Genomic DNA, 22,554 nt, shown 5'->3' with positions numbered 1-22,554 from the left:
ATTATTATTATTACCCTAAATCATTGGTCATGTTTTCAAACTCTCCTGTTACTCTGACTAGTGACTAGGCTATAGAGTCATTTTGACTACTGGCATAGTTGCACATACACTTCTAAGATATAGGCCCACATTGCCAAATTTGACAGATGTCTGATATAAGATTAAGAATAGCTGTTGAGATACTATGTAATAGCCTACATATTAATTATTGTATTCACTGTTGATAGTCTGTATAGCCTATGTCCAATATATGATTGTTTATAAACTATATAGGCTATAGCCTTTTTTTATTATTTTGTCCAGATACAAACTGTTGAATGTCTGTGGGCAGTAAGTGGGCCTAGCTAGACAAACAGACGGACTGTTGATTATGTGTAGGCTATGATCCATCCTTGTACATTCATTGCTGATGGACATATTAGTTAATATATTCACGTTTTTTTTTTTTTTTTTTATTGACAGTAACACGTGAGTTTGATGTAGGTTGGCAACTAGACATCAAGTTCAAATGACCTTATTATTCAAACATCAACAGGAGATGGCGCTATTTCCCTACCCAAGGAAGATCAGTGGGCAGTCATAGTAGCGTACATAAATGTGGCCGAGTGTTTGTTTGATTTAATGATTAACTTTCTGGCCCGTGGCCGTGACCCGTCTAGGTTGACTGGTAGCTAGACTGGCCGCTAAACGATTTAATGAGTGACTTTTGCTGAATGTTTACAGGAAGCCTAGATTTATATGAATAGCGTTTCCTGTGCTACAAACCATATGGGTGCTACTCATAGAGTTATAATAAGAAGGTGCTACTACACTACACTACCCAACCCAACCCAACCCACCCCAAACCTCTCCCTCCCTCCCTCAGTGGTGGAAAGTAACTAAGTACATTTACTTAGCTGCACTTAAATACAATTGTGAGGTATTTGTACTTTACTTTAGTATTTCCAATTAATTAGTTTTACTTCTACTCCACTACATCTCAGATTTGTATATTGTATTTTACGCCACTACATTTATCATCTGTCGATCTGCTATTTTCAAATCATTTTATACAGTTTGAAAACATGAAATGGAAGATGTTTGCTTTGCGAATAGTTTATTTTTACTTTTGATAGGCCTACTTGTCTTTGAGTACATTTTGATGCCAATACTTAATTTTATAATTAATAATTTTATAGCCTACTTGTACTTGTACTTGTAAATTCTGAACACACTTGTAACAGAGTATTTCTGCATTGTAGTAATTGATACTTTTACTTGAGTAAAACAAATTGAGCCTACTTTCCCCATCACAGCCCATACCTCTCCCTGCTTCTGATAGGTTAATAACGGTGAGAGAGTGAGGGAGGGAGGGAGGGAGGGGGAGAGAGAGAGAGAGAGGCCAATTATCAAGCTAACTTTTCAGTTAAAGTTAACTTCTACCACTTCACAAGTTTAGGCTACAGGTTTAAGAGAGTCGAGAGTGTGGAATAATAACTTTACATTTTTGCTGATAATAGCAGGAATAAGGATAACATTTGAACTTTGCTGGGAAATAAAGTAAAGAGAAGGTTTTTTTTCTTCCTTTTTGTTGGTCAAACTCATAATATGGATCCCGACAGAAAGGCGACCGCTCCCCCTGCGGGATGGAACCCCGGCGGTGAGAAGTCTGCCCTGACCAACCCAGCCCCTCCACCCTACCAGGACCTACCCGCCGTGGGATACCCTCAGCCCGGACAGGCGTATGCACCACAGCCCGGCCAGTACGGTCCACCACAGCCTGGCCAGGGGTACGGTCCACCACAGCCTGGCCAGGGTTACCCACAGCAGCAGGTATCAATCCGTGCATCACAATGACCATCGTTTAGGAGAGTGTTTCTCTAACTTTTACATTTCATTACATTACATTTTACTTTTTGAACATTGAACAGAATATACTAGTTAATTCTGTTCCATTTTTATACTGAGTTACAGACTTGTATGGCTCAATTTAGACCCACATAAAGGAACCCACAAACTCCCTAGAATCAACTTTGAGAACCACTGGTTTAGGACTAGGGCTAGGCTACATATGATTCTGTAAAAGTGGGCCTAGCTAAAAAAAAAAAAGTTGGTGGGTCCAGCACTTATTTATTATAGCTTCTTTGTTTTACTGGACATAAATATTGTATTGTAAGGAGCTGTTGCCAGCTTCAAACCTGTCCCACTTTCTTGTTCTTAATGCAGTTGACTATCAACTTTATTTTATTTAGTCATTATTTTTAATTATGTAATTTGTAGCAAACACACACACACACACACACACACACACACACACACACACACACACACACACACACACACACACACATGGAACTTTGTATTCTTTCTTTGGACATACATGATCTTTGTATAATAATCATTATTATTATTTTTAGTAGTATAATAATAAGTAGTGAAAATAGCCGATCTACAAGCATACAACAGATTTAAGGATTGTCTTTGATTAGTATTTTATTTCTTCATGAAATTACTGGGGGGGAAAAATCATGAACAACTTAAACAAATTAAAAACAAAATGTAGGAAACAAAAAGAAAAAAATCTGCGACCCACAAAATGGGTCGCTAGACTCCCTACCCACTGTTTGGGAAACAGTGTAGAAGATATGGCTGTATATAGCTCTGCTAAACCAGTCACCATCTCGACTCTAACCCAGTCTGGCACACAGAAGAACACACAGTAACCTCCTCCACACTCTGGAGTGGCTGGATCTGCTCTGTACACCACTGGTTTTCAACATCTGGTCCGGGGACCACCTGGGGTCCAAAGAATGGACCCTTATGGGTCTGTTGTAACTCTGAGGGGCGTGTATCTATTCTGCATCTAGCTTCTTTGCTTCAGTGGTTCTCAAACGTTGTCATGGCAAGGACCCCCACAATGATATGTATTTGGCCGCCGGGGACCCCCAGAAGCAAACATTTGAGTTAAAAATGTTCACTCTGAATTTGAGTCTTGCCTCATGCTAGATGCAGAATAGATACACGCCTCTAGAGGGTACTAATGGAAGGGTTCATTTATTGTTTCCATTTGTACACTCTCAGAGTAAAAAGAAGGGGGTCCTTGAAATGTAAAGGGTTCGATAGAGAAACATTGCTTTTTTTGTTACTCTGTGACCTTTGGCATGCAGTGTCAGTATTGGAATGGCTTCAGTCATGGGTCATGAAGATTACCCAGGACCCTCCGGGGGCGCAGACAGGAGAATAGAGGCCGCCCGACATGGCTTCGGCTTGGGGTTTGGGGTTGGGGGAGGATTAGTTTTTTTTTTCTTCCTTCTTTCCTAGCTCTTGTTTTCTCCATGTCTCCATTTATTATGCATATCCACAACTTTCCAACATCCCATCGTCCATTGCGCAGAAGTTGTACGGAGCTTCCGGCATCGCAGCCGAGTGTGATCTACAAGCTCACAACGGTTGCATCTGCGACGCAACGTGAGCTTGTATGTCTGCTGTTAACCGGAAGTGTGGTGCAAAGAATTCTCCAGTAAATTCCCGCGGAAAGAGGTGAATAGGAGCGGACACTGTTCTTCTCTTGGAAGGCGTCATTGGTTTGGTATAAAATAAAGACCTTGCTCACAGAGCTTGCAGCCTTGCCACAAGTACTGCTGCTAGGAGTGAAGGTTAGGTGGACGTTGTTGTTGTGGTTGTTTCCTGGAAAGAGAGAGAGGGGAGGGGATGGTCACTGCTGTGGTATGCCCATCAGATGGACACTGCTTGGTGCAAAACATTCCTTTTTGATTTTAAAAGAAGGATTGCTACTAAAACGTTGCATTGTTCCATTGTACCAACTCTGCAGCTGTGTCTTCTTCAAGGTTTTGAGACATTATTAGGGGGGGGGGGGGGGGGAATACAATATTGCACAACCAAATGAAATCACGTGGATCCCTGGATCCACATGTGGCTCCAATGTAGATCTCACACATCAGTCATTTATAAGGGGCCTAGTGGTTAACGTGCATACCACATATAGGCTCTGATGCAGCCTGACAGCGAGTTCTGGGTTTGATCTCCGAGCCCAGCGGACCATTGCTGAACGCCACTCCCTGACTTTCTACCCACTAAAGGTTTGCGGCCCATCGGGCCACTCACAGCTACGTTGCATGAAATGATCCAAATGATAAGGCACACTGTCGGAAGAACATATTAAGCAGAGGCACTCTGTTTTTCTGTGTGGAACTGATATAAAATATAAAATATGTTGCTTGAATGATCAGTTTTATGTAATTAAAGGAGTTCGGTACAAACAATGTCAGTTGTTCCCGTCATTACCCTCAATGAATACATTGACATTGCTGGCCCTCTTTCCCCTGGAGAAGGCTCTGTAGAGCAGTATACAGTATGTACCAAGCGTGGAACCAGTAGGATAACCGGTCTGCTGGAACACTTGCCTCAAAGGCCAGTGGCACTCCATGGGTTTATTATTATAATAAGGAGATAATTATAATAAAAAAATTATAATAATACCCATCACACAACAGATGGATTCACGAAATTCTATACTGTATCAAACTTGAAAGACTTAGATTCTCCCTCAGAGGTTCCTTGGAATCCTTCCACAAAACGTGGCAGCCCGTGCTGGATTACATCGTCACTATCACAAACAAACTTAACAATTAGCCTGAGCAGAGACCCCCACCCTTGGTTGAAAGTGTGAATGGGATTTTGCGACTGTATGTTTTTGTTTCATGTTTTGTGTGTTCTCTTTATTTTATTGAATCTTTATACACTAACTTTTTCCTTTTAATAATTTTTATTCAGCATTCATCATAAACAGTGTATTTTAGGGCAGAGTAATAGTACAGTATTATGCTTTTCTTTTTTTCTTTTCTTCTAAAAACCAGACAATACACTACAAAACACTTAACAATAAGTACCCAACACTTAAGACAAAACAATCAACAACCCCCTTGGGTCTTTAGTTCCCGTTCACCTCACCACATTGGCAAAAAAACAAACAAAGAGGAAGCAAAAGAGTATCCTTAAGAGAAGAGAAAAAATAATAATTATTATTATTATTAAGTCAGCAGCGTCCACCAAGGTAATAAAAGAGAGAAAAGGTAAAAGGGGCACACGGGGACTTCCATTCTAGGAGGATTTTTCTACGTGCTAACAGTGTTAGAAAGGCAATACCATTATACGTTATTTTATTATGAGGAAGTTCTTTGGGCGGTACACCAAAGATAGCTGTTAAAGGGTTGGGCTGTAAGTTTATATTAAACATTTGTGATATATGTCTAAATATGGCGATCCAGTACCTCTCTAGTTGAGGGCATGACCAAAACATATGGGTTAAGTTTGCAGGGGATGTATGACACTAACGTTTGATGTTGAATTTATTGAATCTTTATACACTAACTTTTGATGTTGAATATGTAAAATAAGAGCAGTCTACATTTGTGATATTACCTATTATGATGCCTTCTACTATTCCTGCCCAAAAAAATGAATAAAGAGATTTGTAAAAAAAAAAAATATATATATATATATAATAATAATTATTGCTACCGAAGAACCAACCATGTGCTGTGAGGCCTCTTTCATCCGATTCTGGCCAATTCGGCCTCGGCTTCAATAGTAGTCAGGATAATAGGCCAAACTGACATTATTGTATTTGAACATATACTATCTGATCTCAATGATATTCTGTAAAATATATAGGCTGTGCAACAAACAACCCTTAAAAACCATGCAGTTCATAAGATGCCAATCCATGATTATTGAATCTGCCACACTTAATGGAATGGAATGTACCAGACCACATTCACTTCTAGAGGAAGTAAGTTGTCTTTATGTAGTGGAGTAGTTAAGTGCTGAAGGAACATGTGTGCCTGTGCCTATGTCTCTTACTCTTGTATAGCAGATACATATATAAAGAAGCTGAATGTGCCATAATTCAGGTCAGATTCCAAGACAAAGAGACAAGGAGTGAAAAATGTGACTTCTAATGTGATACTAACTAATGTAATCTGCCTTTGTGAAATATATGTTGTATTATCTTGTGTATTTTGGCAATCGAAAGCACTGGGTCTTCTAAACGAAATCATACGACTTTAGGTTATATTCGTTTTATAAATACATTTGACAGAAGAATGTCACAAAAGGTAAAATCAAAATGTATTCTCTCACTTAACAAAATGGAGAAACATGTCAAATCCAGTTTCTCCACGTCTATATTAGACACTCCCGATACAAATAACACCATTACTCTGGAACCACATTCACAAACACAAACGTTTTCTGTCTTTTTTTTTCTTTTTACATGTAGATCAAAACTGATGATCCACCCACCCACACATTGCAACTTAATAGGAACTTAATTGGGGATTGCATATCTGGTCTCTGATACACAGGGCTATGGAGGTCCACCACAGTACGGAGGAGCACCTTATGGCCAGCCATACGCTGCGGGACAGCAGTACCCAGCCCAACCAGGGACCACTGTTACCGTGCAGCCCACTGTCTACGTGAGCCGGCCCCCACTGGCCCACCCAGTCAACGACTACATGGGCTACTCCATCTTCACCATGTTGTGCTGCTGCCTGCCCCTCGGCATCGCTGCCCTCATCTACTCCATCTCGGTGAGTTGACGTGACACGGTCACTTTCTCCAAGTTAGGCCCTGGCAGCCACATACTGTATGTCTTCTGTCAGGTTTAAGTAGGGTGGACCTCTACTTGAGAAATTTATGATGCACAAAAACCCAAGAGGTGAAAATAATCATTGGCCTAGGGTGCAAGAGGACTGTCAATCAAACCTAGGTTGTGCACGCCCCCACACAGCTCTGAGAAGAGGTGTACATTGTAATCAGTCGGTGTAACTTAAGGTTAAGGTGGGGGTTTTATTGTTGTCGTGTACAGGTACATAAGAGTGCATTTTATTTTTGTTTGGCTTTCCAGACATTCATTAAAAAGGAAATGATACAGAGATGAGAACAGAGAAAAGCAACAGGTCTTGTACATACAACGACACAATGTAGGCCTATATACACAACAACAGCAACAACAACAATGTAATACACAACAAGAGAATAGAAACACAGTCCATTGTCCTAGGTGCTTGAAGGTGTTGTGTGTTAAGTCGTTATTCCTATGTTACGTAAACATTATGAGCATGCAGAAGCTGTAAAATGTCAACATGTAGTGTTGCTGTCCCTGGCTTTGTTCATCACACAGTCTTGGGGGGCTGTTTGGAGGGGTTATTAGTGTATCCCGAGCATTGCTTTGAATTCGGCTCTTTCACGTGTCCAATTCACCCTTTGTTAGCCTCCTGGTTGGTCCCTGACTGACCAACCAGGAGGCTCTATCTGCCGTGTCCCGCCCTGGTTCCGCCTTTTTATGTTGAATTAGCTAAAACAATTTTTTTTGGAGAAATGAAAACATTTAAAAACATGCTGATTCATTATGCTGCCACTGAGCAGCTCCAATTGACTGAAACAAAGTTTGAAATTAGAACTGAGCACACAGAATAACAATATGAAGCAACTGAATTAACATGGCAATGGATGGAATGTCCCACTGAATGTCCCACCAAGACACAGCAACCAATGGGTGTGGAGAGGGGCAGGACAATGGGCGGGACTTGACAAAGGGTGAATTGACACACCTGTATGAGTGTTCAAGGCCTCTGGGCATGGGCGCAAAATACAAGGCGGACAGTCTTTTGTACACACTATTATGATATGACAGTATGTCATGTACTTCTTTAGTTAAATGGGGTGACCTTTATAGACTGATTTCTCAGCGCGGCAACCATAACTGCGATGTCAACTGTCAAGTGGCAATCTTTGTACAGCAACACCGCCACCGGCGCCTAACTCTGTCCCCACTAGGGGGAGCACAAATCCTGGAATCTTTTTTTTCTTTTTTTTTCTTTTCTTTTTTTTGCGCCGCAAAGCGGCGCCGCGAAAATCGGTTATTTGCGGTTATAAAGTCGTCCTTTATTAAGTCATTTTCGGGTGTCTTTGGGGCTTCAGGGGAGGACCTGGATATGTTGCTTGGTGCGCACCTTTTTTTTTATAGGCTCTGACATGACCAAATAAATAGAACACTAGGTCTATGCAAGCCTTTCAGAGCTGCACATTAAATAGTTATCCTATTCAACAGTGCCATTTTTAAAAGCAATGATGAATAGATGGAGAACCTCGTAGTTGCTCATGCAAGACAATATAAATAATAGCCTAGTAAAGAGAAAAGACGCCGGCGATGGCCGATCTCGTCTTTTGCACCTGATAACTGCACAGCAAGCGTTTTATTGGAGCTGCAAGCTCTGCTCCCACAACGTGAAAGCCTTGTGATGCGACAATCAGCGACATAAACCAGCATGAGAGAGACAGACAGAGAGACAGATGAGATGCTCTACTCACATAATACTGTATGCTGCTACGGAGATTCCGAGAGGTTAACGTGCCGTATTTCCAAAGTGTGTTCTTGTTTAAGTCACAGCATGGTTTAAATATCCTATCGTAAATATGAACTGTGGCTATAATATATTGTTTTTAATCCACGTGGGTCCGTGTTTACTTTACACTAGAGTTTCGAGTGTCATGGCAGCTGGGTTAAGACGGACTTCCTCTAAAATCGGATTTCAAAATAAGAGAAATAAGAGACACTTGTAATGATTAGTCAACACACTACTTTTATTTTTAGGTCTACTTAAAGGACGTACGTGTTAACGTGCAGTAAGTGACGCCAGAGCTAGAGTCTGACGCTAAATAAATAATTAAATAAGTACGCAAAAGCACTTCACGTTGTTTGATCGGCACGCAATATTCCGGGGGGGGGGGGGGGGGGGGGGGCGGCAGATCTGGGGGAGCCGTTGCTCCCCTTGGCTCTATTGAATAGGCGCCAGTGAACACCGCAGCTACACCGCAGCGCTCTGGAAAAAAAAGGTCTATAGGTTCACAACCTCACTTCACAAGCCACACAAGATGTTTATCAGGTACTCTTCCGTCCATATGAAAAGGGAGCTTAATTTGCTGTCAGTAGTGGCAAGATTCTACAACTGAAATGCATCCAGTGCACAACAGCTGCCTACACAGCCAAATAAACAAAGTCATAAAACAAAAAAGCAAAGAGTATGTTAAAGTATGTGTCTGATCAAACATTTAGTAAATAAGAAAAAGAGTCCGCACGCTTTTTGTTTGTTTCTTCTTTAAGCAGAATACACAGCCTGCTTAAATCTGCATCATTCCTTTATGCCCATATATGAGATCTCTGTCGCTTTTTGTTTGTTTCTTCTTTAAGCAGAATACACAGCCTGCTTAAATCTGCATCATTCAAGTCATCCTCCCAGTCCCACGCTTTGTCGCTTGTCTTATGTTTGTTTTTGTCTCTTTTATTTTCTTTTTTGGAGCGGACCCCATGAATGCCCCATCCTTTAATGCAAACCCCAATATACCTGTTGTCATAGGACCCGTTTTGACCATCTGTTAGCCTTTGTCCCCACCCTTTAATGCAAACCTCAATATACCTGTTGTCATAGGACCCGTTTTGACCATCTGTTTGCCTTTGTCCCCTTATGCCCATATATGGAGATCTCTGCACACACAGTACCGGTTGCGGAAAACTCTGATGTCTGTCGCTTTTTGTTTGTTTCTTCTTTAAGCAGAATACACAGCCTGCTTAAATCTGCATCATTCCTTTATGCCCATATATGAGATCTCTGTCGCTTTTTGTTTGTTTCTTCTTTAAGCAGAATACACAGCCTGCTTAAATCTGCATCATTCAAGTCATCCTCCCAGTCCCACGCTTTGTCGCTTGTCTTATGTTTGTTTTTGTCTCTTTTATTTTCTTTTTTGGAGCGGACCCCATGAATGCCCCATCCTTTAATGCAAACCCCAATATACCTGTTGTCATAGGACCCGTTTTGACCATCTGTTAGCCTTTGTCCCCACCCTTTAATGCAAACCCCAATATACCTGTTGTCATAGGACCCGTTTTGACCATCTGTTTGCCTTTGTCCCCTTATGCCCATATATGGAGATCTCTGCACACACAGTACCGGTTGCGGAAAACTCTGATGTCAGACATCAGCTCCGCATTCGGGGATTCATTTTATGCCTATATCTGGAGAAAGCGTGTGCCGGTGGGAAGAACGGTTCTCGAGATTCACATACATACATACACATTAGTCCCACGCTTTGTCGCTTGTCTTATGTTTGTTTTTGTCTCTTTTATTTTCTTTTTTGGAGCGGACCCCATGAATGCCCCATCCTTTAATGCAAACCCCAATATACCTGTTGTCATAGGACCCGTTTTGACCATCTGTTAGCCTTTGTCCCCACCCTTTAATGAAAACCCCAATATACCTGTTGTCATAGGACCCGTTTTGACCATCTGTTTGCCTTTGTCCCCTTATGCCCATATATGGAGATCTCTGCACACACAGTACCGGTTGCGGAAAACTCTGATGTCAGACATCAGCTCCGCATTCGGGGATTCATTTTATGCCTATATCTGGAGAAAGCGTGTGCCGGTGGGAAGAACGGTTCTCGAGATTCACATACATACATACACATTCACAGAGATTTTTTGTTGACTCATGTGGCGTACGTGATGTCAGAGCCTTTTATGAAGTGATGTCACAATGACTCAGCGCTTGCGCCGATTTCCTCCGGAACAGCCTGATGTCAACAATCAGCTCCGCATAAGGAGATTCCGAACGTTTCGCGCCGGTTTCGGAAAACCGCGAGTCGGGTCGGGTCGAGGCCCGGCACTGCACTCCGCGCTGCGGCGGGGAACGCGCGTGCCGAATCTGAAGCCGGTGGGACGAACGGTTCTCGAGATACGCGGATTACAAACAAACAAACAGACAGACAGACAGAGATTTGTCGCATTTATAGATAGATAAGAAAAAGAGTCCGCACACCAAATTTGCTGCTCCCAGTAGAGTTTACTCAGGTAACGTTTCGAGCCTAACGGCTCTTCCTCAGAAGCTCTTCCTCTCTGAGGAAGAGCCGTCAAGCTCGAAACGTTACCTGCGTAAACTCTAAACTGGGAGCAGCAAATTTGGTGTGCGGACTCTTTTTCTTATTTACTGTATACTACTTTTAGTCCAGCACCCAGCCTACATGGTTTTGGATGTGCATGTCTTTTCTGGCTGTTCGTCAGCCTTTATTTCCATGATCAAACATTTAGCCCAGCATGGAGTCGATCTGAAAGAGTTTACAGACTCCAACAGTGTATTATCACATCAGACAGCGCTGGCAACGTTGGCACCTCGTAGCACCTGCACTAGAGCCAGCGACAGCTATAGGCGCGACACCCAGTGTTGTGTTCTAGAATCTTTTTCAGGGCATACGCTCCGTGGCTATTCCTGTGGTCAGGGCATACGCCAGTGCATAATGCCTATCAAATACGCTACTCTGAAAGGTTCACGAGGGCAACAGTATAAGTGTATACACTGAGGGTATCTGCACATTTCTAAAGTGAAAATTTAAGGACTTTAAAGACCTTTTTATTAGTACCTCTGGTCAAACATTGGTCAAATTGTAAAATATTACAGGCACTTATACTGTTGCTTCATATTTTTATTCCCAACAGCAGACGGCGTATACGTGCGTTACAGGTAGAACACAGCAATGGCGACACCCTGTTCTCATTGGCAGTAAAAGTAAAGAGCAGTAACAGCAATTTGTGGTGAAACAAACGACTACACAGTACACACTGCTAGACAGTTAGCTTGTATATAAACACACTGGAAACACTTTCCGTTGTGTTGATGCGTGACATATCCACATAACTTAGACAGATTTCTACGTACACCCTTGCAGATATGTAGCCTTTGTTTGCAATATTAAAGTGTTATTCGCAGATTTAGGAACTGGTAGAGGTAAGCAGAATTGAAATGGTGGGTATATCCACAATAACCTGGTGCTATGGATTCGGTTCCAACTTCGGTGGGTGGGTGGGTGGGTGGACATCACAAACTTAACATTCAGACTTTTGAGGTGCACCGTTGTTGCTCCTAGCACAGAGTTCTACCATGACGCACCAGGGGCCACAGGTGAACCATTGCTCCAAATACGCTAGTAAGAACTAATCTAGTCCTTCTACTCCAATACTTCTACTAATCTATTTCAAATCAAATTATTTTGTTAAATACTTATTTGGAATGATGTAAGGGTTACGTCTGCCATTGTCAACACATCTAAAACACAGAAAAAGAGAGGAGCGATCTGAGCACTCAGATAGGTAAAAAAGCCTACATGTTTCGACCCACTGGTCTTCATCAGGGCATATATGAAGCAAGCATACAAACACAGGTCCTTATACAGAGAGACATGCAGATTTGCAGAAGCCTAGGTAATCAGCATTAGTGTGCAAACACACCCAGAACTACACACGCATGTGTCTGAGCACCACCCTGATAGGCACATATTATGTGATAACACAAGAACAGTGATGGAGCAATCAAACAATAAATTAACCCATTCAGGAGGCTATATTAAGAGAAAGAAAAAAATACAGAAAATCTAGTAAGTGAAAAGGAACATAGAAAATATATATAACTGAAAATGCTACTTAAAGAAAACACATAAAGTCAATATCCTCATTTAGACCCAGACGACTCAGTGCGTCCAGGGAGTGGATCCAATAAGTCTCCCGTCGGTTTAACTTTCTAAGCCGATCTCACCTCTGGTCAGAGGTTTGTGTGATCAATACCTATAATGCGCAAAAGAGTGTCATTACTATTATGAATATATTTAAAGTCTAAAAGACCCTGCAGGCCTACAGTAAGTCTCATGTACTGTACATCTTAGTCAGCAGTTGTTGACAAAAAACCTTTGACACATTGTTTTTTTTCTTCTTCTTAACACTACAATGATTTCATGTTGAAAATGTTTCTTAACAATTTTGCTGCCATTTTAAACATAGCTCTATAAGCAGCTGCCAAATTGTCCTTACCTTTTAACGTGGGCACGCGCACGCATCGTGCACAATCTGTGCGCGACTCATCTAGTAGACTGTAGACTCGGTGACAAGCTTTTGAATAAAAAAAACCCCATTGAAATAGACATATCCGTTGCCACGCTGTATCCCTGCTTATCCGCCAGTGTTTACATGAAAAAGCATTGAAAAAAGCCAACTGTGCGCTATGGTAACAAGTGGACACGTTCGCGCACAAAACGCACGATATGTGCAGGGATCATAATCCAGGCGTGTAGAGACTGGATCAAAGTTTCCAAACGCAAAAATCCGATTGAAAAACGAGTGTTCCATCGCCGAGTAGCTTTCTCCTCTGTTACACTGTAAACCAACGGAGGCGGGACTATGGCCCAGGCTCAGACCGGATACGGAAAGCTAGATCCGGTCCAGACCGGAAATGACCGGATACCGGATTTAAAATGTCTACGTTTTTCCGTAAAGTAAAGCCCTGGTAGTGGTTCATCACACAAGACTATTGCACAAAACTAGTGAAAATAGCTGATCTATAAGCTGATCTATAAGCACAACACAACGTGTGCTTGTAGATCGGCTATTTTCACTAGTTTAGAAGATCATTTTTAAAACGATAAATACAAAACAAACAGTTTTGGACATACAAGGTTTCCACCCGACAACGACAATAAAAAGTTTCTGTCTAATCTAAACAAAGTCAGATTTTACGGGAATCTGCGAAGCAGGAATTAACGAGTTTGTTATTACCGGATGAGTCACGGCAGGGGAATGGTTGACGGAAAGTAAACAGGAAGTCCAGAGAGAAGTGTTTATAGATTGTAGCCCTGTAACGGAGCAGCCTATCTGTAAGCGAGAGCGTGGAAAAACACTTAGGTTTCTGACAGCTTCCCTGAACAGAACATCCAAGCAGAAATTCCAGAATCGTATGGCTATTACTTCATAGATTTCTGAAGCACTTGTGTAATTTAGTAACCCACCATAGCTTGAAATACAATTATTTTTCATATCCTCACATAAAAAAAGAAACAAATAGATAGCTCTTCAGTTATCTACATTTACGTGCGGGGTTTATTCACTCACATGACTTTGAAATAATCATGTGAGAACACACACATGCACGCACACACACGCACGCACGCACGCACGCACGCACGCACGCACGCATGCACGCACGCACGCACGCACACACACACACACACACACTGTCCTGAGCTAACCTGTGCGTGCGTGCATGTGTGTGTGTGTGTGTGTGTGTGTGTGTGTGTGTGTGTGTGTGTGTGTGTGTGTGTGTGTGCGTGCGCGTGCGCGTGTGTGTGTGTGTGGCAGTCTAAAGAGCAAACGATAGCCTGTCATTTGTTGTAATCATATTGTTCCCAGTGTTTATATAGCTGGCTAACTAGCTAGATAAGCATATTTCTTTCCTTTTTTTAACAAGATCCACAGGATTAGCTTTCTTGGTATGCAGATATATAGCCGTGTTGAATATCTGACTGTTCAACCTTTAGCTGTCTTGTCTGTCTCGTTATTTATTTGTGTACGTTGTACTGTACATATACTTAGATGGTGCCGTTGATATTTTAAGTACTGTACATGTACTCAATCAATAAATAATAAAAAAAAAAAAATGGCTGTGAAATGGCAAATTTACAGTATACCCGGATAAGTGACTTTGGTGCCTGGAAGTGAAGGGGAAATGTACTTGACCAGAGGACAAGTGCCCCAGTGTAATAAAAATGTTTTAGTGTAATAAAAATGCATCTTTGAAGCCAAAAGCTCATGGAATACAGATGGCTTACCCATTGTTGTTTAGTTGAAGTGAGTTTGATTATGAGCTTACTGGTCCTCCTCTTCCATCATTGTGAAGTTTAAGAGGTTGGAGACTGGAGAGAGTTATTGTCTACATGTCTGTTTCATATTTCATGAATGTTTATGTCCTCGTACTAGAGGTCAGCGATCCTCAATTTCAACCTTAGTAGTGTAGACCAGTGGTTCTCATCCTTTTCAGGCCGCGACCCCCAAAATAATCATATTTTAACCACCCTGACAAGCATTTGGAATTGTAGGAGTTGGCATTACATTTAGTTTGACTCAATCCATTCCATTGTGAAAATAGTAGATCTGCATGTTCACAGTTGCGAGGCGTTGTGAGCATGTAGATGTGCTATTTTCACAATTTCTGTCTCTAATATTTTACAAATTGACCAATGTTTGACCAGAGGTACTAAAAAGGTCTTTAAAATCCTAAAATTGTCACTTTTGAAATGTGCAAATACCCTGTATACACTTATACTGTTGGTCTGTTTACTGTTGAATGAGAAAACAATGTTAACATTTATTTAGCTAATCATCTGGGGACCCTCCAAAATAATTTGAGGGCCCCTCTGGGGGTCCCGACCCACAGGTTGAGAACCACTGGTGTAGACCATGCAATACACTGAACAATGGCTGCTTGTATTCTTCACAAGCTGGGCCTTGATTACGTTCACATTCAAGTCCATCAAGGAAGGCATCAGTACAATGACTGTGCAGGGGATAATGAACGGTCAGGTTACGCTTATCACACAGATGCCTAATTTCATTGCTTACGGAAAGGAAATAGTCCATTAAATTAAGTCAGATCCGTCCAACCCCCACAGTCACTGTTACTGCTTGATTGACCAATCAGAATGGAACATTGAACCAATCCATGTGATAACAAGTCTTATTACACGGCTTGGCGAATGCTTGTTTCTGATTGGTAATTTCAGTATATGTAATGACCGATGAGCTGAGCTCTATAACAGACTGCTGTCTAATCAAAGACTCAGAGCGCCTGATGCACTGCTTGATTTTGTGCTGTATCCAACATGACAGCCATGTTTTTGAAAACATTTGAAGGTAGAGTAGAAAAGCACAATGCAGTAACCGAAAATGTATTCTATTTGAACAACACTTCCTTTTTCCGAGTGTCTGCCCAACGCAACACTTATGGAATACTTGGAATTCTCATTACCATAAGCAAGGAAATATTCTGTTTTGTTGTTACTTTTGGTTAAATGTATCAATTAAGTAGCCGTGCATTAAGCGGGATAATTGACGGCCAAGCGGTTATGCTTTAGAAATAAAAACCCTCAGGATGATTATAGCATCAATTATCCCTATGATAGGCCTGATGACTGGTCCCTGAATCCTGAGACACACGCTGTGACTGCACTGATGTCTAGATTTGGCATCTTGCATATCTCTCCTCTCTCTGGCCTATAGGTTTCAGGTCCAAACACTGTCCTATCAAAAAATCAATGTGAGAGAGGAATGTGTGTGTGTGTGTGTGTGTGTGTGTGTGTGTGTGTGTGTGTGTGTGTGTGTGTGTGTGTGTGTGTGTGTGTGTGTGTGTGTGTGTGTGTGTGTGTGTGTGTGTGTGTGTGTGTGTGTGTGTGTGTGTGTGCGTGCGTGCGTGCGTGCGTGTACCTACATAATTGAAAATAGATGTGTAGATTCTAAGGTTGTAATGTTACAGTAACTGAATCGAAACATCTATTTGAATTTGCAACGATCCACTATATTGATATGCAAACGGCTAAATATTGAACCGTTTGGCTTTCTATCGTATCGTATCGTTTTACAATGCAAATAATCGATTGTGTACTGTGGATACTAAGTACTTGTGCCTTGTAATTAACTCATCTAGTGCCGTTTGCGTGATGTCACGCAATAAGTACTAGAGTACTTACAGTGCCGAATGCGTGATGTCGCGCAAAAAGTAATAAATTACTGTAACGTTGAGTACATTACCGAGTAGAATGGCCGGATGTCCGGAGACGAAAATCCGCGCTGATTTGTCATCATCACGGCTCCACGAGCACACAATAGTCATCCCATAACATTGAGGTGGACGGCCGATCTCATCTTTAATGTCCATTATCTCAAAACAACACTTTAGAAGCGAAGATGGAGGCAGATGCTCGCTTATATAACACATGTATAAACGCTCCATTGCAATCCAGCATGGCACCACGTAAACAATGATCGGTTCCGGCGCACGACCCGATGACGTCAGACCGGAAGTGATCACGCTGTGGCACTTCTGGCTTTCAAAATAAGAGAGTGCAAGCGGATGGAGCCTGCGTGAGGCACTCTGGACATCATTGCGACCGAAAATCGCGGGCACAAAATGAGTTAAGAAGACATTTTTAAAAGAAGGGTCTAATTACTTTTCCTATCCATATAGCTACTCTTGGTCTATTGATAAATGTGTGTAATTTCTGTGTTCATGTCAAGGTGCGGGTTTGTCCATGTGTTGAAATATAATGTCCATGTATTTGCCAAAGAATTACAGTGTTTAGTTATTTATATCCATAATAATACATCTGTCCCTTAAAAAAACCTGCACTATTGACACATTTCACACAGATTTAATTTCTTTGCTAATAGTTACTTTATTGATTTTAAATCATTGAATCGTGTCGTATTGCCATGAATGAATCCATATCATCGTATCGTCAACCATGTAACTTGATGCATATCGTATCGCTGTTAAATGTATCGTTACACCCCTAGCACTGGATTCCTGTGACTCTTGGTAGGAAGGATCTGCTGCTGCAAATACATTATACACATTTTGGGTCACGAGGTCGCCATTCAGTTCATGGAACAAGTTGAATACAGAACAATAGAAGACAGAACAACGGCAGATGTTATGATACGATTGGATTACACTCCCTCACTTGCTTTCAACATGGGATTTGCACTTTGATAACGTGCATGAAGTAGAAGCTGACGGGAAAGAGAGAAAGAGGAAAGATGATACTAAATATTTCTAGAAATAGACTAGTTAAATATTATTTATTGAATTCCTTCCTCTATATTGGCTCAACTGATTTCACCTTTGTCATTGTCTTCGTTTTCTAAATCAGTGTTTCTCAAAGTGGGGTCTTTGGACCCCCAGGGGTCCTTGGGGGTGTTCCAGGGGGTCCCCAGCAAAATGGGTTAATATACTGTGGCAACAAAAATCGGTTTACGTAGGCTATTTGAAAATAGACAATCTACAAGTTCACAGCGTCTTTTAACACAAATCTTGTATGGGGGTCCCCGGCACAAAATATTGGGTTGTCTAATGCAGTGGTCCTCAACATTTTCAGGCTGTGACCCCCAAAATAATCATATTTTAACTGGGGACCCCTCCACCCTGACGAGCACTAAGAGTTGAGGCATTACATTTTCTATAACACGGTTCTATTGTGAAAATAGCCGATCTACATGCTCACAACGCCTCGCGCTGCGAGGCGTTGTGAGCATGTAGATCGGCTATTTTCACAATGTCTGCCTCTAATGTTTGACAATTTGGCTAATGTTTAATTTGTCATTTAAGAGGTATTTAAAAGTCCTTAAATTGTCACTTTAGAAATGTGCATATACCCTATGTACTGTACACTTAAACCTTATGTTGGTTTGTTTACTGTTGAGTCAATCATCTGGGGACCCCCCCCCCCCAAAATAGTTTGGGGACCCCCCTGGGAGTCCAGACCCACAGGTTGAGAACCACTGGTCTAATGGGGCCAAATATAATACGTTGTGGGTGTCCTTGACATGAAAAGGTTTGAGAAGCGCTGCAGGATATGTTGGAGTATAGGTTAGCAGGCCTGGATTTGAGCCAAGGACATGAGATTACGTGGGCGGTGTTCTCACTCCCAAGGTTTCATTTTCTCCTAAATGCTTTGTTGCTCTCTATGGTTTCAGTGAAAAAAGAAGACATGTCGAAGGACCAAAAGTAAAACCTTCCTTTTATTGGATTTTGCGTGTGCGTGTGTGCGCGCGCGTGCCGCGTGCGTGCGTGAAAAAGAGAAAAGTAGAGAGAATAATAGAGGAATGTCTACATTTGTACTTAAACTTGTCCAATAGAATGTATCATAGTATGATAAAATGGTAGGATCTTTGACAAACAACCTGACTCAGTTGACCTGTTTCTACATTTTGAATCAGATTTTATATAGAGTATATTTAAAAAAAAATCTCAAGATGCTTAAACTTGCCGGAGGAACGTTTCAATACACCTCAGATGAGCCTGACCAGTGTCAGAGAGCCGCAGAGGCATGAAGGGGTATATGAGTGAAAATCATATACGTATAATCATATACGTATATGAGTGAAAGTGAAAAGCTTTCTACATAGAAAGCTTGTTTGACATAAATTGAATGAAGGACAGTTCTAGGACCAAATTGGTTGCATCGATTGAGTTTCTTGAACTTCTTAAACTGACTCTGTGCCTAATATTCCACCCCTAGCTTAGATCTGACCTTTTATGCAACATTCTCACCACCCTAAAGTATAAATGGCTACAGTATGAACTCCAGGACATGTAGACTCCCATAAAAAGTGCAATGGCATATTTTACAAAAATCACTGACCAGTGACAAAATAATTTATACTTGTTATGGTCACATGAAAAGCTGAAAAGAAAGTAGGCATTGCACTTCTGTTAGATCAGAGAAACAGTTCTCACGGTTTTAGTTTAGTTGTCTAAAATGTACATTAAAATACACGTTGTACACAACATTAGTACTATTATATAGTAACAGCCATACAATAATTATGTTCAGAAACGATGAAGTGTTGTGATGAAGGGAAGGGCACAACATTTCCCCTAGAATAGACTTTTCTACACAAATCAAAGTTTGGCTTTCATGATGCCAACTTTTAAATAGTTTTAGACATTGATAGTGTCAGACAGGCATGGCAACATTGTTACCGGAATACTCACGCATTTGCTTTCAATATGGTATTTGCACTTTGTTACTGTGTATGAAGTAGAAACGGACAATTTGGGACATAGAAAAATAGTAATAGTAAAGATGCTCCTCAAACTATTAGAATTAGGCCAGTTATATCTTTTTTTAATCTCCTGATTTCATATGTGTCTATCGGCTCACCGACCTGATAGAGATCCGTTTGTGAATCGAAAGTTTGTCATTGTCTGTGTTGGAGCAGGTACCGGGCTTGGATTTGAGCCAGGGACGTTGTGAGAATGTGGAACTCTCAAGGTTTCGTTTCCTCTTAAATGCTTTCTGAGACCTCAATGAGGTAGAGGAAGGTGAGGGCCAAACGGTTATGGCTTTCCTTTTCTGGGAAATTGAATTACCATGCGTGCGTGCGTGCGTGCACATGCATTCCTGTGTGTCTGTGTGTATGAGTGTGAGAAAGAGAGGGAAAGGGAGAGAAAGCAAATAATAGAGACATGGAGTGAAAGAATCATAAGGGAGTGACTGAAATCGAGGAGGGATAGTGAATGACGAAAGGAGGGAGACAAAGAGAAATGTTACAGGGTGAAGAAAGAGAAACAAAGACAAACAGATTAAGAAGAAAGAATGAGTTAGGTGGTGAGACAGGAAGTGAGCACGGCAGAGGGCAGAGAGCATCTATACTCTTATTAAAATGCCTTACGGTTTTGTAGAGCAAGGATTCAATGGAAACCTGGCAGTAGTCCACTGTTATTCTGTTACTGTATGTGTACTGTAGGGATCTGACATTTTACGATTATTGGTCGTACAAATAATTGCGATTGAACTGGCATTGAACATGGTACATGAATTTAAATGTACATTTCCGTTAGGCTTTTAGGCTTTCTAAACAAAAGTTGAACAGGGCGAGGGCAGACACGTCAAATAACTTAAATACATTACATAAGTAATGTTATATAAGCTAGTGGAAATAGCAGACCTATTTCTGTTTGAAAATGTATGAAGATTTTTCAATATGGAAACAATTATGACAATTCTGCTAAATAATAGCGATCACACGATAATGTCATAATTGTGACAGTGACAGGCCTATGGGTCTGGAACTAACAAGCATTTGTAATAATTGTATCTGGCAATGTTTTTTATTATTATTATTCATGTAATCTCTGTGATTAAGCTCGACCATAGAATTAATAAGGTGATAAACTTCAAAATGACAATAAATGCTCATCGCAAGTTTTTGGATTAAAAACAAAATGGACCAAAGACACATATTCACATTTTGGTGAAGTTGTAAATTGTACATATTAGAGATATTTCCACGATACATCACAGCCTTAACTGTACAACTTTTAACATGTTATATTTACATTTGTTGAATCTTTAAATAGATAGATGAATGAATAGACTATGTGGTATATCGGCTCTGCTGCTGTTGTCCTTAAATACATGTTTTGGAGCATGTAAGAGTGAGTTGCAAGCCCCCCATCTTGTTTTTCATTATTCCAGTTTGGCTCGGCACCGAGCTTTGATTACCGTCTGTGCCACATCCTGTTGGTGTCACCATATTGACATTTTAAACTGAGAGAAAGAAGTGTGGGAAAAAACAGAAGGCACATGAAAGAGAGGAGGAAGAGAGGAGAGAGTAGCTAAGAGCCTACCAATGAAGCGTGTGAATCCTAAAAGCACCCCGGTTTAGTCTGGTTCTCGTAAAGGAGCGGCTGGAGCACTTGTTTTCGGTGGAGATGACGGAGGCACGCCGTCTCAGGCAACCTTGAGCCACGTGAGACACCGCCGAGTGAGCGGCAGCAAGCGAGTCGCTGTGTTGAGTGTTGCGAAGGTCGCATGAGCCGACTCAGCGCCATTAGAAGTTGTAAAACAGGGGGACAGAATAGTAAATATTCGCCCCCCCGACTTTCGGCACCTCCATGCAGTCCAAATGAACACAGCGGAGCGCTCCCTACCTCCGGTTCAGCCAATCACAAGCTTCCACGGGTGGGTCTTAACTGAACTGGGGTGCCTGGCTTTTGGATACACGCCAGTAAAGCTGGTTGATGAGCAGTGGTGTAAAGTAACTAAGTACATTTACTCAACTACTGTACTGTACAGTTTTGAGGTACTTTTACTTTACTGGAGTATTTCCAATTATCGGTACTCCACTACATCTCAGAGGCAAATATTGTACTTTTACTACTGTTATTTGAAAACGTTTTAGATTTTGATTCTTATTACAAAACATACATTAATCACTTCAGCCCTATTTACATTTCGGCCATTTGAAAATAGCCAATCTACAAGCTTACAATTCGTTGCGATATTTGAGCTTGTAGATCTAAAATGTTTTATACATTTTGAACTTGTGAAACAGACATTCTGCATAATGAGTACTTTCAACTTATGGTACTTTAAATACTTTTTGATACTAATACATTTGTACCTTTACTCAAGTAAATGTTTAATTCCTGACTTTCACTTAAGTAACAGAGTGCTTCTACATTGCAGCATTGATACTTTTCAGACATTTGAGTACTTGTTCCACCACTCTTGATGAGTGGAGCTTCTGCATTTGGTATTCTGTTGAGCAGTTGGTCTCTAAACGGCTCTGGTTGAGGGACAATGCAGAGCTTTGTGTCAGTGTGATGTGTGGAGAGATGAAAATATAGGGAAGAAAGAGAGAAAAGGTCAGGGCTCATGAGGGACCGGGCCAGACGAGGGAGAAAGAATGACTCAAACTCGGAACGAGAGGAGAGAAGGAGAGACGAGATAGAGAGATGGCGAGCAACCAGCAGAGAGACTGGAGGCCACAGTTGTGTTTTGTTTAGGATTTCTATCAGAATGCCCGGCATTGTGTGCGTGTGCGTGCGTGTGTGTGCGCACGCGTGTGTGTGTGTGTGCGCGCACGCGCGTGTGTGTGTGCGCGCATGTGTG

General features: G+C 41.4%; 1 protein-coding gene across 1 annotated transcript in view; it reads left to right on the top strand.

Annotated features, from left to right (window-relative positions):
- The first annotated feature begins 1,388 nt into the window (after nucleotides 1-1,388).
- Nucleotides 1,389-22,554, top strand: part of LOC308301655 (proline-rich transmembrane protein 1) — a 38,344-nt gene continuing 17,178 nt past the window's right edge. The window contains exons 1-2 of the mRNA XM_080745718.1: nucleotides 1,389-1,812; nucleotides 6,366-6,593. Of these exons, the coding sequence (XP_080601844.1) occupies nucleotides 1,588-1,812; nucleotides 6,366-6,593 (453 nt within the window). The 5' untranslated portion in view covers nucleotides 1,389-1,587. The remainder of the gene's footprint in view (nucleotides 1,813-6,365; nucleotides 6,594-22,554) is intronic.

Source organism: Nannobrachium achirus (genome assembly GCF_963921795.1).
Source record: "Nannobrachium achirus genome assembly, chromosome: 2".
Classification (NCBI taxonomy): domain Eukaryota; kingdom Metazoa; phylum Chordata; class Actinopteri; order Myctophiformes; family Myctophidae; genus Nannobrachium; species Nannobrachium achirus.
Note: the sequence above shows the minus strand (reverse complement) of the source record. Positions and strands in the feature narration are given on the sequence as shown.